Raw genomic sequence first — 21,398 nt, 5'->3', positions numbered from 1 at the left:
TTCAGGTCTGGTTGCTGCAGATTCCCCTGGGGCTTTGTGCTAACTCTGGGTGGGTTGTGGGGCTGGGAGTGCCCTGGGATGGTGAGGGGAGATGGTCAGGCTCCATGACTCAGCGTTTTGCTTGGCAATGGTGGTTGCTAAGATGCAGCTGTTGCCCCTCTTCATTCAGTCTCTGCTCTGCTTTCTGCCCTGATTACTGACCCCTGTGGAATGGAATATGCTGATCACTCATGCAGGACTGTTGGGGGTTTCAAAGTTTGAGAACCGCCACCTAACTACCCCTCCTCACATCTTGGCTGCATGTGCAGCATTGGTCTCCAGTACCATTTCTGCTCCCCTTCCTTTCCTCCTCCCTTTCTCATCAGATTTACCCACCTTCAGATGCTCTGATACGCAGATCTTTCAGATGCATCTGTGTACTAGGATGGGTGTTAATCTGCTGTCTGTTGGATTGTAGTTGTTCATTTTGTCATAATTTCAAGGGGAAAGATCAGGGGAGATCCTTCATGCTGCCTTGCTTCTGATGTCACTCTCATGATATATTTAAATTCATTTTGTACCCAAATGCTTATTATGGGCTAAATTACCTATAATTTTTCTGGGTTAAATGGATGTTCTTTTTGGCAACTATGCTCTTCTGGCTTTTCTCTTATTTTCCTTCTTAGCCAGTTAAAGAGTCATGAGAACTCTGATCTAAAGTTGGTCATTGTTACAAAGTTGTTTTATTAAAGGACTAAAAGTGGAAGTTAACTTAGATAAAATATTTAATTTTTCCATTCTCTACATTCATATAAACTCTAAAATAGGATATAGATTTCTATATGACGTATAAATTTGAAATTTATACCTTCTGCGATGTCGTGTTTTCCTTATAGTAAATGTCATAAATGGTAATATAATGATAAAATTTTAGACATATTCAGTTTGTTCTGGAAAAAATAGTTGTATTTGCCACCTGCATATCAAACAATATCAAAACATACTCTAAGATAAATGTTGTTATGTGATTAGTATATTAATAAGGCTGGGCTAAGCTGCTAATAGATATAATTTTATGACTTAGAAGTGGCAAACATTATTTGTACTTACATCTCATTGGGAACAGCTATTCATATGGACACCCCAGGATTCAGGGGATTTGGGGAAATGTAGATCCAGACTGAGCAATCTGTTTCTCAGTTACAGCTCTATTCTATGGAGGAGAATGGATTTTGGCACTCTATTTAATATCTTTTGGCATTAAGTTTGCAACCCTAGGGAGTGCTCAGTTTACCTGATCTAGATAGTTATAGAGTACCATTTTTAAAAAAGTTGACTTTCTTATATGACAATGTATTTTCCCATTTTCTTTGCTAAATTCTTTTTCTACTTAGTCTTCCTTTGGTAAATATTATTTCATCATTTACTTTTTAGAGTAGAATTACTTAGCTCAGGTATAAAATATTAAATTCCCATAAGATAAATTATTTTGCTTTTTAGGCCCCAGCTTGTCTTTTGGGTCCCTGATTTCCTAGCCTATATCATGTATATTTTGTTGCAATGATGGTTATAACTTTCTACAAGGTACGTTTTCATTTCAGTCCAACAAAATATTGTATTTAATATATATACTATACTGTGATGGTACTGTGGAAATTTAGAATTACAATTTTTGCTTTTAATGATTTTTAATTCTCTGTGGAGTAGAGTGGGGATAAAAGCAAGGTTTAAGTAATCATAGTCTTCTACACTAGATTATAGGTTCTGTAAGGGTGTGGACTCTTGTATACCCATTGATCCTTATATAACCAGCTCCTAATATTGACCATATTGCTTGGCTCATAACAGATGCTCATTGAATACTGTTGGATGTATGATTTAAATGGAATAAAACCAATGTATTATAAGTGCCATGAGAGAATCACAAGCAGAATGCTATAAAATTTCAGAAGAAGGAGTGATTAAGTTCTGTGGAGAGGTCTTGAAGTGTTCAAGTGGAATTAATACGTAGAGATTGTAAGGGGATTTGCCTAGGGCGAACATTGCGCAAAATGCATGAAAGTGAGAGTATAGGGCATATATGGATAATATTGGAATTTATAGTTTATTTCATAAATAATATGTAGGAGTGTAGGCTGAGATAAGATTAATGTTATGCTGTACCTATTTTAAGGAAAAGCCTTGATTGCTTGAATGAAAATGCTGGACTTTACTGGTAAGCCAAAGGAGTCTATCTAGTCTTTTCATTAAGACTTAAGTTAATTGAGCTGTAGTCAATGAAAGTAAAACTGATAATTAGTATGTATGATTAGAAAAAGGAAAACAGAAAGTGGAATGATCTATTAGGAGCTTATTTCATAGTCTAGGAGTAATGACATGAACTTGAACTCTTAGGTTTGCAGGAATTAAAGGACCTTAAGGATTTGGCAGTAATTTGAAAGTACGGTTAGATTTTCAGCCTGGAGAAACCAGAGAACAGTGGTATTATTATCAGAAAGAGAGTTATTATCAGAAGTTACAATTTATTATGAGGATTAGGTTTAGAGCTTTTTTTTTTAGACAATTTGTATTTTAATTATTGTTGAGAGTTCCATTTAGAGATTTTTAGCAAACCCTTGAAAGTGTAGATCCAGCTCTTGGGAGGGAGTTTTCTCCTGAAGATGTAGATATTTAATTCTATAGTTAGAGGGAAGAGTTTAAACAGTGAGGATTCTTAGAACAGGATATTTGCTGATATTGTTAATGGGTAAGAGGAAGTACAAGTTTCAGAAAAAAAGATGAAACAATTGTTAAGGGAAATAGAAGTATAATTCAATATCTCATGAACTGAAAAAGGAGTGTTAAGCAAATGATGGTCAATGTAAAATGCTGTAAAAATGGGGTTTGTGAAAAAGATATTAAATTCAGCAATAGTAAAGTATTTAGTGATTTTAGAAAGCAATACAAGGAGAATTGATATATGACATTTTAAAAGATCAATGAATTATAACAAAGTAATGGAAAAGAATGAGGAAATATGAGAGTGCAGAGAAAGATGATTCTGCATTTAAAAAATATTAGACAAAATATTTGAAAGTAATGGAGAAGTAAGTAAAATATACACAATGCAAGAGGAGTTAATTGAGTTATTAAAATTCTAAATAAAGGTGGAGAGCACGGGATCAAGAAATAACAAGATTCAGTACATTCATTCTAACTCTTTTTTTTTTTTAATCTCTTTAGTCATTCAGATTATATCTTTTTTTTTCCTTAAACAATTATTTTTCCTCCAGATTTCTTTTTATTAATTTATATATCTTTTTTCATCCTTTTATATTCATCTTTAGATCAATCTCTTGTATATAATATTTGGTTGGACTTTGTGTTTTGACTCAATCTGTACATTTTCATCTTTTTAAAGATAAGTTCATCTCATCTGCACTTGATATAATATTTTGGTCTTTGTTCTCTGACCTTATGCTTTCTGTTTTTAAAGTTTCTTTTGTTTTTAAATTAGCTACTTGTCTTGTTTGCTCTTTGTGTGTGTGTGCGGGGGTGTTTCTGTGTATATGTTTGTGCATGCACGCTCATGTTGATAATTTGGAAGGTTTAGAGTCTGTATCACTGTTCTAGTGATTAAGTTATATTAAACACTACCTCTTGATTCTAACATATTCTGAAAAATCTAGATAGTATCTCTCAACTGCACACTATAAAAAATGAGAAAATTATATTTTTACTTATTCAGCTTTTCTCTTGCATTTATTTTATTTCTTATTTAAAAAAATTTTAAATTAAAATTATTAACATTACATTTGTTAATAAAATCATATAGGTTTCAAGTGTACAGTTCAGTACATCATATGATATTGTGCGTTTACCACCATAAGTTAAATTTTCTTCCATCACCATATATTTGACCCTCTTTATCCCTACCTACTCCCTCCCTCCCTTTCCTCTGGTAACCACTAATCCACTAATCCACATGAGTCTCTGTTCGTCATGTTTGTTTGTTTGCTTTGAGTTTTATATCTCACATATAAGTGAAATTATATAGTTGTCAACTTTTTCTGTCCGACTTATTGTGCTTAGCATGATAATCTGAAGATCTATCCATGTTGTACCAAATGGCAGTGTTTCATCTTTTCTTTATGGCTGAGCTCTTTCCTGCATTTTAACTCTTATAGAGAGTAATTAGAGGACTTAATTTCTTATTATTAGCATTATTTAGTTGTGTTTTTTTCATACTTATACTTATTTTTCGTACTTATTTTTATGATGCTTATGTTCTGTAATCACTTCTCTGTTATTTTCTTCTATAAATTCTATAGTAAAATAGATTTAGTTATAGTAATATTTCTCTTGCTGTGTAACAAATTATCACAAATCAGTGCCTTCAAATGACACACCCATTTAAGTTGCTGTGGGTCAGGGATCTGGGTGTATGTAGGTGGGTTCTCTGTTCAGGATCTCATAAGGTTTTAATCAAGGTTTTGATTGGGCTGTGTTCTCATCTAGAGGCTTGATTCCGGAAGAATCTGCTTCCAAGCTCTCATTCAAGTTGGTGGTGGAATCCATGTCTTTGAAAGGTTTAAGACCAAAGTCCTAAATGGGACCAAAATCTGTATCATCAGGGTTATCTCAGAGAGAGAGAGAGAAATAAAGAGAGATTGAGATTGATTATTTAAAGGCATTGACTCATGGATTTATGGGTTGGCAAGTCTGAATTCTGCATGACAGACTAGCCGTCTGGAGACCCAAGAAGAGGTGATGTTGCAACTCAGTCTGAAGGCAATCTAGAGGAAGAATTTCCTCTTCCTCAGAGGACCATAGTTTCTTTTCTTAAAGCCTTCAACTGATAGGATGAGGCCAATCACATTATGGAGGGCCTGTCTGCTTTGCTCCAGAGTTCACCTATTTAAATGTTAATCACATCTAAAAATAACTTCACAGCAACATGTTGAATGGTGTTTGATCGAAAACTGGGTACCATGGCCAAGCCAAGTTGACGAAGCCAGGTAAAAAGTACCGGGGTAAATAGGCCTTCAGTGTGACGTTTATTGTTTATTGGATTAGGCCATGTTTACTGTTTGTTGTAGTTGTATGTGTCAGAGATTAAACTCTGGAGTCATTTTTTATTTGGGTTTCTTTAGAGACTTCTTAAATGTCATCTGAAACAGTTTATTTATTATTTATTTATTTATTTATTTATTTTCAGTTTTATTCCCTTGTCATTATACAGAAGCCCTATTGATAGAGTGGTGAGGTGTGAGGGTGCAGGGAAGTATTCTGTAGTCTTATGATTAAGTCTCAGTCTTTTAGTGAGTTTGTATACCTAGGCTGTGACCATCACAAGTGCTTCTCAGTTTTTCCCCCTTAGAAGAGATAGGAAAGCTAGAGGGTGTTAGAATTGGGTATTTCCCTTTCTCCAGGTTGGTTAGTCTCTGGTAAAATAGTTTCTTCTGAGGCCAGGCCTTGTTAAGAAACAATGAATGCTTAGGGCATATTTTTAAATGGTTACCCTTCTCCTCTTTCTGCAGGCAAGCAGCAAGATAGGATTTTTCTCCAGTCTTCACTGTGTCAACCAGGCAGATTTCCAGTCCATAAAACTCATGAAAATGTGGGAACTACCCAAGAACAGGGCCCTCCTGGACTTTTTAACTCTCACACTTAACCACACTGATTCTCCAGAAATTCATTAATTACATATTAGATTTTTCCTACCCTGGTACTGGCTCCCAGGAAGTTTTCTGCTCCTGGATTTATGCTCTGATAAATTGTGATTCTCTGTAGCTGCCTGTTTGACTCTCCAGTTTTGGGAATAATAGTTTGCCCTATGATCTCAGTTCTCTGATAGATCTAAGACAACTTGTTGATTTTCAGTTTGTTCAAATTTTTTCATGGTGTGTGCATAGGAGAGATGACTTCCAAGTTTCTTACATGCTGGACTAGAAGCCAGGAAGTCCTTCCACTGTGTTTTTGCTTTTCTGCTGAGTAATATTAAATAGCTCTTAATTTTCAAAACTTGTAGCCCCTTGGAATAGAGTAACAATTAAGAATAACCTGTTCCTTTAGCTTATGTAAGTCTTAACTATGTATCTAGTCAATTACTAGAAAGTTACACACACATACACATACAGCACGGTTGCAGAAAAATTTTCATAGATGTGCAAGATAATACTGTACGATATTTTGTTAATAATAGTATAAAATTGTCATATAATTTCTTTTGGTAAGATTATGCTTTAGCTTTGTCACTGTTAGTTATAAGTCATGTAAAATATTTCCCCTCTAATATTACACTAGATAACATGACTCTGCTAATAACCTAGTATATTGTGTTTAATTAAATGATGATTGCTCTTTAACATTGTATTTCCCTTTTTCCTTACCCTCTGGGAAGCTCAAAAATAAGTTTTGGTTCTCAAGTATAATTAGTTCTCTTGTCTTTCCTCTTTTTCCACTCACCATTGTTTTAGTTGTTGTGGTTTCATTACTTCTTTGTTTTGTATTACAACTTTCATATCCATTTGAAAGTAGGTCATATAAATAATATATTAACTATGCTCAAGTATTGCCTGATAGAGTTTTAGGTCTTACGCTGCTGCCCTCCCCCTTTTTTGCCTGCATCATACTCAATATCATTCTCTTCTTACTCTATAGACTTCTCTTGACCATGATGTGAATTATTCATTTCATGGCTTATCCATAATAAATTATTTGTTCCAGACATACTTTCTCTTGTCACCCTTTATGCTTTATGTTCCTCTGAGTTCTATTTGCTCTTTTAATATTAACTTAAGCCAGACCATTAAGAATGTACTCTATCGAGAAGTTTGTTGAAAAAGTTTCATAAAGCTAATTTTAAAATGGACTATAATTGCATATACTTTTGCTTTCATTCTTTAAAGTAGATCATTGAGGGTATATTTTATTAGGAAAACATTTCGAATTATACAAAATTGTATAAATCTTGAGTACATCTCTAACTCATTACTTTAATGATTATATAATATAATATCAAATTTATCAAACTAATTATCAGAATATGATACCTTTGGTTAACTAGTTTCCCACAGTATTATGCTTTTTTATTTAAAAATTAAGCCTATTTGTCTAGTGGATTGCTAAATTCACTCAACTGCCAAAATTTAAATTATTAAATAATTCTTGTGAAAGGGCTTATACTATTCGTGTCATTTATATTGTCAGTTTCTGTTAAGTTTAGGTCACATTAAAGTGCATACCCTTCTAAAAATCATTTGGTTCAGTATTCTCCCCTCATAGAGTCTAAATAATCTCCAGAATAGATGAGAATGCTCCAGTTTTATTAGTTCCCCTTTCAAAGGATAGGCCTGTAGATATTTTATAAACAGTTTTAGTGTTCACATGGTTGAATTTATAATTCACTGTCAATCTCATTCACAAACATTTACTAATCTGGTTTGGGAGACAGTCTGAGTACATAGATAATTAACAAGACTAGGTAGTATGTGTCAAATAAATAATGTAGGCAATAGAAAAATTTAGAAATGGCAGAAATTACTGTGATAGTTGGGAAAGGCTTCATGGAGGAGATGGAAGTTGACTTTGAAGGAAGTTGAGACTTAAATGGCAATAGAAAATGGGCTATGTATTGTGGATAAGCCATATTTATGGGTCTTTGCTTATGCTCTTTGGTATTTTGATATACCTTAATAATTAAAATAGGAAATAGAAATTAAAACTAGATTGAGGTGCCATTTATATCTACTGAATTTGTAAAAAATTAACAAGCCTGAGAGTCAAGAGTTGGTGTAGATATATGGACCTATAGAGAACTCTTAAATTGCATCTAGCCTATGACTTAGCATTTCCACCTCTGAGTGTAAATTATCTAGAGCAATGTTTTTCAAACTTTTATAAATATGGTCCCCACACTGAAAAATACATTTTACTTCATGATCCAATATACATACATGAAATAAAAGTTTCAGTTTTCCTTAAGTGTGTATAATAAAAGTAAAATATAACAGCATATATAATAAATATGAATTTAATAATATTTAAACAAAATAGAAATCCCAAATTAAACACTGCAAAAAAATTTAAGAGATATTTTATTTACTATAGTGTGTCTCCTTTCATTTGTTTATTGTGGGCGTAGTTTTTTTCCTAAGAATTTGTGCATATCACTATGATATTTTCTATTGCAGTCTATTCCACCTAAAAACAATGCTGATTATGACGACTAAACCGATTTAATGACCCATTACTAGATTGTAATCTGTAGTTTAAAAAACACTGCTTAGGAGAACATTCTTGCTCACATCTATCAGAAGACATGCTTGAGTGTTCATAGCAGCCTTGCTTGTATACCCCCTTCCCCCAAATGGGAAGCAGCTGAAATATATACTGATAAGAGGTGGACAAATACATTATAGTATGTTTATGTAATAGAATAATATTCCAAGATAATTTAGCCACAGCACACCTATCAATATGGATGACTTTGAGGATGTATATTGAGTAAAAATATCAAGCCACACCATATATGTATTATGATTTAATTTATATACGATTCAAACATAAGCTAAACTGTATAATATATAAATAGGGATATATTTGTCTTCAAACTATAAGGAAAGCAATAGAAGGATAAGAGCCAAAGTTTCATGACAACGTTTAGCCTTTTAGAGGATCAGGGGACTTCAAAGCTAATGGTAAAGTTGTGTTTTTTAGTTGGATGGTTGTGGGTACAGAGCTGCTCTTTTTATTGTAATACCATACACATTTGTCACAGATTATTTTTATAGATACAGTCATGTGTTGCATAACAACATTTTGGTCAATGAGGGACCACGTATACTATGGTGGTCCCATAAGATTATAATGGAGCTGAAAATTTTCTATTACCTGGTGACGTCATAGCCGTCATAATGTCGTAGCACAACACATTATGCATTTGTGGTGATGCTTGTATGAACAAACCTACTGCGCTGTGTGTCCTATAAAAGTATAGCACATATAATGATAGTAGTGGGCTATACCATCTAACTTTGCCTAAGAACACTCTTTATGATACTCGCACAACAATGAATCACCTAATGACACATTTCTCAGAACATATTCCCATCCTTAAGTGGCATGTGACTATATTCAGTGTTTAAAATACTGTTAAGTAGAAGTAAAATAAAATCAACAATTGAGATTGCAGTTTTAAAAAATTAGACTATAAGAGGTACCTTTTTTTATTCCTTAAACTCATCACATTTTTCATTCTATCACTGCATCTAACCTTAAATTTAGTTCATCCTCAAATCTTTTAGAGAGTGTTTGATAATGAGTAAATATAGAAGTATAAAATAAATTGAGACTTAGGGATCAGATGAGCATCACTGATAGATCAGGTATGGAATAAAGGTCTGGAGTTTATACTGAGCATATTACTTAACCCTTTTCCTGTTTAGAAAAAAAAAAGTGCAGCTTGCTGCCAGCATTAATTTAACATCATGCGTAGGAATGCTACATTTTCTAGGAATTGCTATTTTCAGCAATGAGAATCACTATATTTTGTAAATGGAAATATCACTACTGAAAATAGAATGCTATAAATAGAAATGATGTCATTTCTTTCCAAAGACTATTGATATACTAGAGCGATGTGAAAATATTAATATAAGTGAGATATTTTGTGGCAAACTTTGGGGGTAAGGTTAGGACTATAAGCTGCGAGTTTTCTTGGTTGTAAGTGCTGCAGCCGCAAGCGCCCCCTGGCGAGTATTCTCAGGGCAAACAGGAAATGGGTTAATAAGAAAACTGTTTTTGTCTTGATGTGTCTGTCGTCTGCTTTCTGGTTGACAGGCAGACTGGGCTTGAGGGAAGGATGCTGTTAAAAATGACCTGGATTCTTTAAAAAAGCATGTGAGGCTAGATAAAGGGTCTTAATAAATATGGGATGGGTTGACAAAAGTTGAAGTTTAGGAAAGAGATAATATCAGAAAATGGATTTCAGTTTTATGTTAGTTTGAGGTGACAGCAGATAATCCAAGTGGAGGTATTGTATAGAAAGTTGATAATGTGAGATTAGTGATTGGGAGAGAGTCAGGGCTGGATTGTGGATTGTGTAGTCTTTCAGACAAATGTGACCATTAGCCAAAAGAGTGGGTAAATTTTCTGAGAGAAAAGCTATGAGAGAGTAGTGGGAAACCAAGAATTGAGTCATGGATACATCCTTCAATTAGGTATCATTTAGGTATCTCTGGCAAGTGAGAAGAACATTGTTAAAAATTATGGCAGTTTTAATATTCTGGATATTCTTCCTATGAACAAAATAGTTTTGGTACTAAAACAGACTTGCAATTTTTCATTCTTTAGAGAAATTGTTTCTTTAAAAAATATTTTCTTCCAAATCATACTCAATAAGAGTGTAATATTTAGTTTAGCTACACATGCATTTTTCTTAATTAGAATGTTTTTTTTTTTTATTTTGTTTTTCTCTTATTACATACCCGAATCCCCAAAGTTTGCTTTCTGAATGTGGCTTAATACTTGGTATCCAGTTTTTACTCTTTTATATTTTTCATCTTAAACTAATAAATAGATACCATGCTTAGTTTGCTTAAAAAGCTATGGGCATGTCACAGGAAGGAAATGAAAATTTTTATTATGAAAGCTAGTTAATCTTTACATTATCAATCAAGATCTAACACTTTTTAAATAAAATAATTTTTTCTCAAAAATACCATCTCACCAATAATTTTCTTTTTTTGTTTTCCATAGAGAGAATCAGGATTGAAACAGGACATAAATGACCTTATAAAACGGAAAATTGCAGTAGATGAAGAAAATGCATTCTTAAGGAAAGAATTCAGTGACTTGCAGAAGAAATTTAATGATAAAAGGCAAGAAGTTAAGGTGTGTTGACTTGTACATAGTTTTATAGTACTATTGCTTTGAAGTCCTACTTTAAGCTTTGTCAGCTTTTGTGGCAAAGAAAGTGACAAGCTTGGAGGAAAAATTGCCTTAGGCCCTGCTATACCAGTTTTCTCACATACAAAAACTCTGATAAAGATGCTTTAAAGCTAAGACTCCAAGCTTTATAACTTTCAGATAAATAGTTAATGATGGAAATGGAGCTAAGAAAGTAGGAGTGTGAATATGTGGCTTCTTGTAATTAGATTCTGATGGGACTGGCATTATTAATTGATAAAACCCAGGTCTGGGAGGATATGTCTGTGTGGGTCTCAAAAATAGCTGGGGACAGCATCAAAGGCAGCTTGATCAATTAATGGGCTCTTTGCAAATGTGTACTCATCAAAGCTGTCATCCAGTGAAAAAATATGACCCATCCACCTGCATGAAAAGAGGCCAATAAAAGTATACAGGTGACCTTGGCCGTCAAATATAGAAGAAGCTGCTGTGAGGGTAAAGCTGCACAGTTTATATTTGCTGATTATTTTTCACCATTTTTGTTTGTTTGTTTGTTTATCGGCCCGTGTGGTACTGTTCTACAGGTCACTAAAGAATGTGTACACAATAAGGAAGAGCAAAACAGACTGGTTATAAAAAATCTGGAGGAGGAAAATGAGAAGTTAAGTACCCGTTGTGCTGACTTGCTAAATGACCTGGAGAAACTGAGGAAGCAGGAAGCACATTGGAGAAAAGAAAAATATAGCATTGATGCAAAAGTAAAGGTATGCAGTGTGAATGGAATCCACACTATTATTTTAGATCTAACTTCTTTTGGGAAGTTTATTATGTGTTATTTTCTTTAAATAACAAGTTATATATTCAAATCCACCAGTGGGGACTAGCATTAATTTATATTCCTTCACTTAAGACCCATGGCTTTTTAAAAATTGATGTTGCAAAGCAGGAAACTGACTTCAAATAGTTATCTAAAGTGTAATCATTAAAAAATAAAGGATAGTGCATTTTGAAATAAAACATGTTTTAAAAATCATGTTTAGAATCATGAGTTATTGCTTTTTTCAGTTAGGGTTTAAATTTATAAATACAACTAGAATTAATTGTAATTCTAAATTAATTGTAAGTCTTTTAAAATAAAATGTAAGAAAAGCATAAAACAGTTAAAAAATACTCATGTTTCAAAGATGGTGCTTTTCTTTGGCTTAAGAGGGCCTATTGCTAGTAAAATTTTATTTTTATAGAATATAAAAGGCACAGTCAATTTTTATAATATTCTTATACCCTCTGATAAAAAAAAGTATAATACCTTTTGTGGCTTTCTCTTTGTCTTGAGAATGTTTTTGTTCAGTTTTATCCATTGAATTTTGGGTTTCTCTCTTATAGATTAATATAACATTTTGAATGATTTATTGCCTTTTTAGAATCAGGAATTTAAAAGATTATTTTTTATTTCAGAGAAGACTAGGTATTCATGACAAGAGCAGATAGGCAGATTTACATATAGAAAATATGTTTGACAGCTTGTAGATTTTTTTCCCTTACTATTTCTCTCTTCCCCACTCCCCTGGCTGAATATGACACCAAATAGAGGTCATGGAGAGAGAATGATATGTATGTATTTGAAGCAGTATCTGTTAAAGAGAATAAAATATTTCTCCTTTTTATTAAAGCATAGTGCACATATAAAATAAACACACAGACAATAAGTGCACAGTTCAGTAATTACCACAAAGTGAACACGACCATCTAACCATGTAAGAGCATTACCAGCATCCTTGAAGTCCTTCTTCTGTCCCCATTTAGTCATTATCCCTTCCATTCTCTTCAAAGATAGCTATTCTCTTGACTTACACCACCATATATTAGTTTTGTTTTTAAATTATAATATAAGGTAATACATAGCGTATTTTTTGTGTGTTTGGCTTCTTGAGTTCAACATGGCAATTTTGAAATTCATTCATGTCGTTGCTTGTGGCTGCCATTCATTTTTTTCATTGCTAGTGTGGTATTCCATTGTATGAATACACCCCAGTTTATCTATTCTTCATTCGTTTAGGTTGTTTGCCTTTGGGAGCTATTACAGATAATGCTGCTATGAACGAACATTCATGTACTGACATAAACGTGTACAGTTGTGGCATGTTTCTGTTGTACTACGTAGCAGTGGAATTACCTGTCTTTACTTGTAAGAGATAATTCCAGACTGCATTCCAAAATGGTAGAGTTTACATTTCTAACAGGAGTATATAAGAATCCTGGTCTCTCTATATCTTCATTATACTTGATGCTGATAGTTTTTTGTTTTGAATATTAACTATTCTGGTGGGTATGTAGTGGTATTTTAGTGATATTTTATTGTGGTTTTAATTTGCATTTTCCTGCCTAACAGTGAGGTTGGGGTCTTTTTATATGCTTATTGGCCTTCTCTGTGTCCTCTTTGATGAAGTGTTTGTTTAGGTTTTTTCCTCAGTTTTTAATTGATGTGCTTATCTTTTTAACTAACTTTTAAAGAAATTTTATTAAATTTATTGAGGTGACATTGGTTAATAAAATTATATAGGTTTTAAGTGTACAGTTCTATAATACATCATCTGTATATTGCATTGTGTGTTTACTGCCCAGAGTCAAATCTCCTTCTGTCACCATATATTTGACCCTCTTTTTTCGCTGCCACCTTTTTGCCTCTGGTAACTAACTATACTGTTGTTTTCGTCTGTGGTTTTTGTTTGTGTGTTTTTTGTTTGTTTATTGCTTTTAGTTTTATATTTCCCATATGCGTGAAATCATGTGGTTTATGCCTTTTTCTGTCTGACTTATTTTACTTAGCATGATAATCTCAAGATTCATTTATGTTGTTGCAAATTGCAGTATTTCATCTTTTCTTATGTCTGAGTATTCTATTGTATATATGTACCAAATCTTCTTTATCCAGTTATTTATCAGAGGACATTTCACTTCTTTCTAGGTCTTGCCCACCGTGAATAATGCTGCAGTAAATATAGGGATACACAAATCTTTATGAATGTTTTCAAATTTTGGGGGTAGATACATAGAAGAGGGATTGCTGGGTCATATGGTAGTTCTATTTTTAATTTTTTGAGGGACCTCGCTACTGTTTTCTGTAGTTGCTGTACCGATTTACATTTCCAAAACAATTTATGAGAGTTTCTTTTTCTCTACTACCTCTCCAACACTGTCTTGTTGATAAATAGACATTCTAACAAGTGTGAGGTGGTATTGCATTGTGGTTTTGATTTGCATTTTTTCTTATAGCTAGTGAAGTCGAGCTTCCTTTCATATATTTGTGGGCCATTTGTATGTCTTCTTGGGACAAGTGTCTGTTCAGGTCCTCTGCTCATTTTTTAATTGGATTTTTTTTTTTTGAGTTATATGAGTTTTTATATAGTTTGGATATTAGCCTCTTATCGGAGATGTTGTTTGCAAATATCTTTTCCTATTTTGTCAGTTGCCTTTTTGTTTTGTTGATGAATTCTTTTGCTGTGTAGAAGCTTTTTAGTTCAATATAGTCCCATTCATTTATTTTTGTTTTTACTCCCCTTGCCTGTGAGGTCAAATTTATAAAATCCAAAGACCAAGGTTCATAAATTTAGTACCTGTTTTCTTCTATGTATTTTATTATTTCAGGTTTTATATTTAGATGTTTGATCCATTTTGAGTTAATATTTTGTAGTTTCATTCTTTTGCATGTGGCTTTTTAATTTTCCCAGCACCATTTATTGAAGAGGCTTCCTTTTCTCTATTGTATGTTTTTGGCTCCTTAGTGGAAAATTATTTGCCCATATATATATGTGGGTTTATTTTTGGGCTCTTAATTCTGTTCCATTGATTTGTGTGTTTTTTTTTCTGCCAGTACCGTGCTGTTTTGATTATCGTTGCTTTGTAGTATAATTTGAAGTCAGAGTGCGATACTACCAGCTTTGTTCTTTTTTTCTCAGGATTGATTTCGCTATTCAGGGTCTTTCATGCTTCGATACAAATCTGATGATTTCTTTTCTATTTCTTTTGAAAATGCCATTGGGTTGCATGAAATCTCTATGTTGCTTTGGTAATATGGCCATTTTAACTATGTCGATTTTTCCAGTTCATGAACATAGAATATTTTTTCATTTCTTTGTGTCTTTTTCAGTTTCTTTTAATAATGTCCTGTAGTTTTCATTGTATAAGTCCTTCACATTCTTTAAGTTTATTCCTAGGTATTTTATTCTTTTTGTTACAATTGCAGAAGGAATAGTGATTTTTTTAATTTTTCTGAAATTTCATTGTTAGTATATAGGAACACAATGGGTTTTTATACATTGATTTTGTATCCTGCAACTTTACTGTATTTGTTTATATTTTCTAATAGTTTTTGGTGGAGTCTTTAGGGTTTTCTATATAGAGAATCATGTCATCTGCAAAAATGACAATTTTACTTCTTCATTCCCAGTTTGGATGTCTTTTATTTCTTTCTCTTGCCTGATTGCTCAGGCTAGGAGTTTCAGTACTACATTGAATAATAGTGGTGAGAGTGGGCATTCTTGTATTGTTCCTGATCTTAGAGGAAAAGCTTTCAGTTTTTCTCCCTTGCTTATATTAGCTGAGAGTTTGTCATGTATGGCCTTTATTATGTTGAGGTACTTTTCCTTCTATACCTATTTTATTGAGTATTTTAATCATTAATGGTCAATGGATATTGTATCTTTTAACATAGATTTTGTTGACGAGGTCAGAAATGAATTTTAGTCCTAGTAATTACAATAGTCCCTATATGTCTGCACACATAAAAAGAATATATAACATAAGTACATACATATATATAGCTACTAAAATAGAGTAAGGATGGATGTGTGTTCGTATGTATGCATAATTATTATGCATGATTATGAAAAAATGTGTCTTTTTGAATCAATTCATTACAGATATTTAAGGGAATAAATTAAATCAATTAGTGCACAATTAGGGAATGACTAAGCTATTGAGAAAATTGATTTCTGAGACTCTCAATTTTTATGTCAATTCTGCTTCTCTACAACCTTTAAACAGTTTGGTAGTATGATGAGGATAAGTGATACTTCCTTGTGTTTATCAGATTACGGAAATTCTCTTTTATTTGCAGTTTGTTGAGAGTCTTTTTTGATCATGAACGGGTTGCATTTTGCAAATGCTTTTTCTGCATCTGTTGAAATGATCATGTGGTTTTGTCTTTTATTCTGTTGGTATAGTATATTACATTACTTGATTTTGAATGTTGAACAGACCTTACATTGCTGGGATATCATTATATGGCTCTGATATCAGGATAAAGCTTGCCTTATAGAATGAGTTAGGTAGTGTTTCCTCTTCTTATTATTTTTTTTTGGAAGAATTTGAGAATTGGTATTAATTTTTTTAAAACATTTGGTAGAATTCACCAGTGAAGCTATCTGGTTCTGGAATATTCTATGTTGGGAGGTTTTGATTCAACCTCTGATTCAACTCATTAAACCTCTTCACTATTATAGGTCTATCAATGTTTTCTTTTCTTCGTGATTTAAAAAACAATTTATTTTATTTTATTTTCTAAAAATTATTTAATGTCACCACATATTTGACCCCTTTTACCCCATCTACCTCCCTCCTGCTCCCTTCCCCTCTACCCTCTGGTAACCACTAGTCTATTGTCCATGTCCATGAGTCTCTGTTTGTCCTGTTCATTTAATATTTTCCTTTTCCTTGGGTCAGTTTAAGTAATTTGTGTGTTTCTAGGAATTTGTCTATTTCATGTGGGTTTTATGATGGTTTTAAAATTGTTTATGGTATTTTCAAATAATCCATTTTTCTCTGTGGTTAGTAGTAGTGTCTTTACTTTCATTTCTTGTTTTAGTTATTTAATCCTTTTTTTAAAGCCAAGCTAAAGGTTTGTTAATTTTGTTGTCTTTTCAAAGAGTCAACTTTTGCTTTAATTGATTCTCTATTGTTTTGCTATTCCCTTTTTTTTTTTTTTTTTTTAAGTGTTTATGCTACTCTTTATTATTTTCTTCCTTCTCCCTTTGGCTTTACTTTGATTTTTTTTCCTGTTTTTTCAAGATATAAAATTAGATTATTGATTTCGAGATATGTCTTCTTTTTAATGTACGTATTTACTGCTAAAAATTTCCCTCTGAGCATTGCATTTGCTGCATCCTCTAAGTTTTGGTATGTTGTGTTTTTGTTTTCATTCATCTCTGAATGTTGTCTAATTCTCTTGTGATTTGTTCTTTGAGTTATTGGTTATTTAAGAGTGTATTATTTGATTTCCACATATTTTTAAAATGTTCAGTTTTCTTTATGTTACCAAGTTCTAGCAATTATATCTATAGTTGTTATATCTTTTTGATGCATTGATTTTTCAATACACGTATCTATATAAAATGTTCTCCTTTGTCGCTTGTAACAGTTTTTGACTTAAAAGTTATTTTGTCCTGTATTATAATATCTACCTCAGTTCTCTTTTGGGTTGCTATTTTCATGTAATAGCTTTTCCCATTTTTTAATTTTTCAATCTGTTTGTTTCTTTAGATCTAAAGTAAGTGCATTTTAAACAACATATTGTTGTATAATGTTTTCTTTATCCATTCTGTCAATTTCTGCCTTTTGATTGGAGAGTTTAATCCATGTACATTTAAAGTAAATACTAGTAAGGAAAGACCAACTCTGCCATTTTATTATTTGTTTGCTTTATGTTCATTAGATTTCCTTTTGGTCTCTGAATGCTTCTATTACTTTCTTTCTTCATGTTTAGTTGATCTTTTATGTAATGGCACATTTTGATTTTCTTCTCATTTCTTGTGTATATTGTGTTGATATTTTTTGTGGTTAGCTTGGGGATTACATTTTTTCATTAGAAACTTATAACAACATAATTTAAAGTGATACAGCATACAAAAAAATTTCTCCTATATTGTTCTTTCTTTTGACCGTATGTTATTGTTGTCATAGTTACATCTTTATAAATTGTCTGCCCTGTAGGAAAGATTTATAATTTTTTACGTGCTTGTCATTGAAGTCATGCAGGAAATAAAAAGTAGAATTACAAACCAAATATACAAAAATGTTGGCTTTTATATTGCCCACACAGTACCCTTACTAGAGTCTTTATTTCTTCATACTGCTTTGAGTTAGTCTTGCATTTCTTCATTTCAATATGAAGGATTGTCATTTCTCATAGGGCGGATCTAGTAATGAACTCCCTCAGCTTTCATTTATCTGTGAGTGCCTTAATTATGAAATTTTGAACAACAGTTTTACTGGATATAAAATTCAATGTTGACAGTTCTTTTAGCACATTAAATATGTCATAATACTGCTTTCTGTCTTCCATCATTTTTGATGATAAATCAGTTGATATTTTCATTAATGATCTCTTGTATGTGACCAGTTACTCCATTGTTACTTTCAAGATTCTCTTTGTTTTTAGCTGAATTTCAAAAGTTTGATTATAATGTATCTCAACATGAATTTCTTTCTACTGATTGTACTTGGAGTTTGTTGAGTCTTTGGATTTTTAGATGTGTATCTTTCATCAAAATTGGGAGGTTTTGGGTCATTATTTTTCAAATGTTATCTCTGTGCTCTTTCCTCCTTTTGAGACTCCTATAATGTATCTGCTAGTCTTATTAGTGGTGTCCCACTCTTCTCATAGGCTATGTTCACTTTTCTTTATCATTTTTTCTTTCTACTCTTCAGATTCAATAATTTTACTTGTTCTATCTTCTAGTTTGCTGATTATTTCTTCTACCTTATTATATTTGTTGTTGAAACCTCTGGTGAATTATTCATTTTTTTGTTGTTCTTTATAACTCCAGAATTTGTTTGATTCTTTTTAAAATTATTATATCTTTATTGATGCTCTTTTGGTTTATACATTGTTTTCTTGATTTCCTTTAGTTCTTTTTCTATATTTTTCTTTAGCTCCTTGAGTATATTTAAGACAGTTGTTATAAAGTTTTTGCCTTGTAAATCTGATACTGGAGTTACACAGGGATGCTTTCTGTTCATTTCTTTAAATAATCCACACTTACATATTCTTTAAATAATCCACACTTTCCTGTTTCTTGTATGCCTTGTAATTTTTTGTTGTTGTTGAAATTTGGGCATTTGAGTGTTATAATGTGGTAATTATGAAAATCAGATTCTGCCCCTTCCTGAGGAGTTGCTGCTTTTTTCATTGTTGAAAGTATGGTAGTCTCTTCATTTAGATAGTCTTTCAGAGACTTTATTCCTTGTTGCGTGTTGTCATTGAAGTCTCTATCCTTTAGCTTTTTTCAGCTCATGTTGTGACAGAGTTTTCCTTGAATGCTGAGAGCTAAAGTAAACAAACAAATAAAAGCAAAAAAATAACACAGACATGAAGCAAATTCCTATCTCCGTCTCTGTGCTGGGCCAGCTCTTCAATACTTATCCAGATTTGCACTGAACCCAGAAGTCAGTCCAAGGTGAAAACATAGGGTCTTCTCTGGTCTTTTCTGAGCATGAATCTTTCCCTGAGCATGTGTATGGCTTTCTAAAGTCTCCCATATGCATGAGTATTTTTTTAACTATCCTAATTACCCAAAGAATCTCCCACAGTGTGTACTCTCACCCATAGGTATTTTATTGTGTATCTCAACCAATAGTCTTTTGCCTCAGGGATTTATGGTTTGTTAGTTTGCCTTGTGGTAATTTTGAGCCATATCCTTTATGTTTCCAGTCTGTGTTTCCGGTTAGGTCAAACAGAGATAATTACTTTACATCACTCCTTCAGGTAGCTCCCAGAAAAGTTAGAACAGATACACATAATAATTTACCAATAAAGTCTGTTCTGCTCCCTTCCAAACCAGCAACCAGGATCCCCTACTAGGAACATGGGCCACTGCCACTAAAAGAGCTTTTGTGCTCTAAGATTCCCAGGCTTTAACATGGCTAATGTGCTGGGGAGGGAAGTGGAGAAGGGCAAGTAAAAACTCCACAAATCTTTCATCTCATTTTCAAGTTGCTTTTTTCTTGGTTCAGTATTCGCTTGGTTGCTTAAACTTTTGAATACATTCAAAGTTTTTTCTGTCATTGAGTCTGTCAATTTATGCTTGCTTTTTGGCGTTCCTTTCAGGGCAAGAGTGCTTGGAGCTGCATACTCTGCCATTTTGCTGATGTCACTCATTGTATTCATTTTTAAATGATAGCTTTACCTAGATATAGGATTTTGTGTTGGCACACTTTTTTCTTTGAACACTTTGAATATTGTATCTTACACTTTCCGTCCTCCATTATTTCTGAAGACGAGTCATTTGTTAATCTTACTGAGGTCTCTTGTAAATGATGAGTCATTGCTTGTGGTTTCAAAGAATTTCTTCTTGTCTTTGGCTTCCAACATTTTTACTATGATGTGTCTGTGGATCTCTGTGTGGATACTACTTGGAGTTTGTTAAGCTTCTTGCATGTGTAGAATAATGTTTTTCAGTGTTGTCGGGTAGTTTTCAGCCATTTCTTTGAATATTTTTTTCTGTTCTTTATACTCTTGCCTCTCCTGGTAGTCCCGTTATTCTTATGTTGTTGCATTTCGTAGCATCCCACATTTCTCTGAGGCTATAAATTTTTCATTATTCTTTTTATCGATTTATCTTCAAGTTTGTTGTTTTTATTGCTGTCAGTTTATATTAAATGTTGAGAGCTCCTCTAGTGAGTTTTTTTTTTCATTTTCATTATTGTGTGTTTTAGCTCAAGAATTTCCATTTTGATGTTTTAAAATTATATCATTTTATTGATGAGATCTTGTCATTTTAACTTTTTATATTTTTTAAGATATGGTAGATTTTAAAGCATGGTTTTCTTTAAATATATTTAAATTTGAATAAATTAAGAATAAATATTAAATTTAGAAAATTTTAATGTTCAATATTAAAAGAATATTAAATAAATATTAAGCAAATAGAATACAAATTTAATAGATTTATAATGGCTGTTTTGAAGTCCTTGTGAAGTCTGACATCTGGATCTTCTTGTGGGCAGTTTCTGTTGCCTGATTCCTCTCTTCTCTATGGATGATACTGTCCTGTTTCTTCACATTTTAACTTTTTGTTGAGAGTGGACATTTAACATTATATAGTGTGGCAGGTTTGGATACCAATTCCTCATTGCTGCATCCCCAGGGCTCGTTGATGTTTGCTCGTTTGGTTGTTTAGTGGTTTGGCTGAACCATTTTAGTAATGTCTATTTCCCCTGCAGTGTACAGCCTCTGATGTTGCTTTTCAGAAAGCACAGACTTGAACATGTCCACATTCACCCTGGGTTCATAGTGATTTTAGCAGGGCTCGCTTTCACTGTTCTCTTGATTTTTCTATTAATATGTCTGTCACTGTTGGTGTTGGTCTCCAAAAATTGCTGACTGAGTTTTCTATTGTTTTTGGCAGCTGTTGGTCTCCAAAAATTGCTGACTGATTTTTCTATTATTTTTGACAATGTCCTGGGACACAAATTGCTTCACATCAGATTTAATTAAATCTGAGCTTCTTTGTAGTGTGGTTACTTTTTTAAAA

At 32.7% G+C, this 21,398-nt stretch overlaps 1 protein-coding gene across 5 annotated transcripts in view; it reads left to right on the top strand.

Annotated features, from left to right (window-relative positions):
* Positions 1–21,398, top strand: part of CNTLN (centlein) — a 255,799-nt gene that overhangs the window by 62,987 nt on the left and 171,414 nt on the right. For all 5 annotated transcript variants that reach the window (XM_025051403.1, XM_006918351.3, XM_006918350.3 and 2 more), the window contains exons 4-5: positions 10,720–10,854; positions 11,454–11,633. In XM_025051403.1, coding sequence (XP_024907171.1) covers positions 10,720–10,854; positions 11,454–11,633 — 315 coding nt within the window. The remainder of the gene's footprint in view (positions 1–10,719; positions 10,855–11,453; positions 11,634–21,398) is intronic.

Source organism: Pteropus alecto, unplaced genomic scaffold, assembly GCF_000325575.1.
Source record: "Pteropus alecto unplaced genomic scaffold, ASM32557v1 scaffold95, whole genome shotgun sequence".
Taxonomy (NCBI): domain Eukaryota; kingdom Metazoa; phylum Chordata; class Mammalia; order Chiroptera; family Pteropodidae; genus Pteropus; species Pteropus alecto.
Note: the sequence above shows the minus strand (reverse complement) of the source record. Positions and strands in the feature narration are given on the sequence as shown.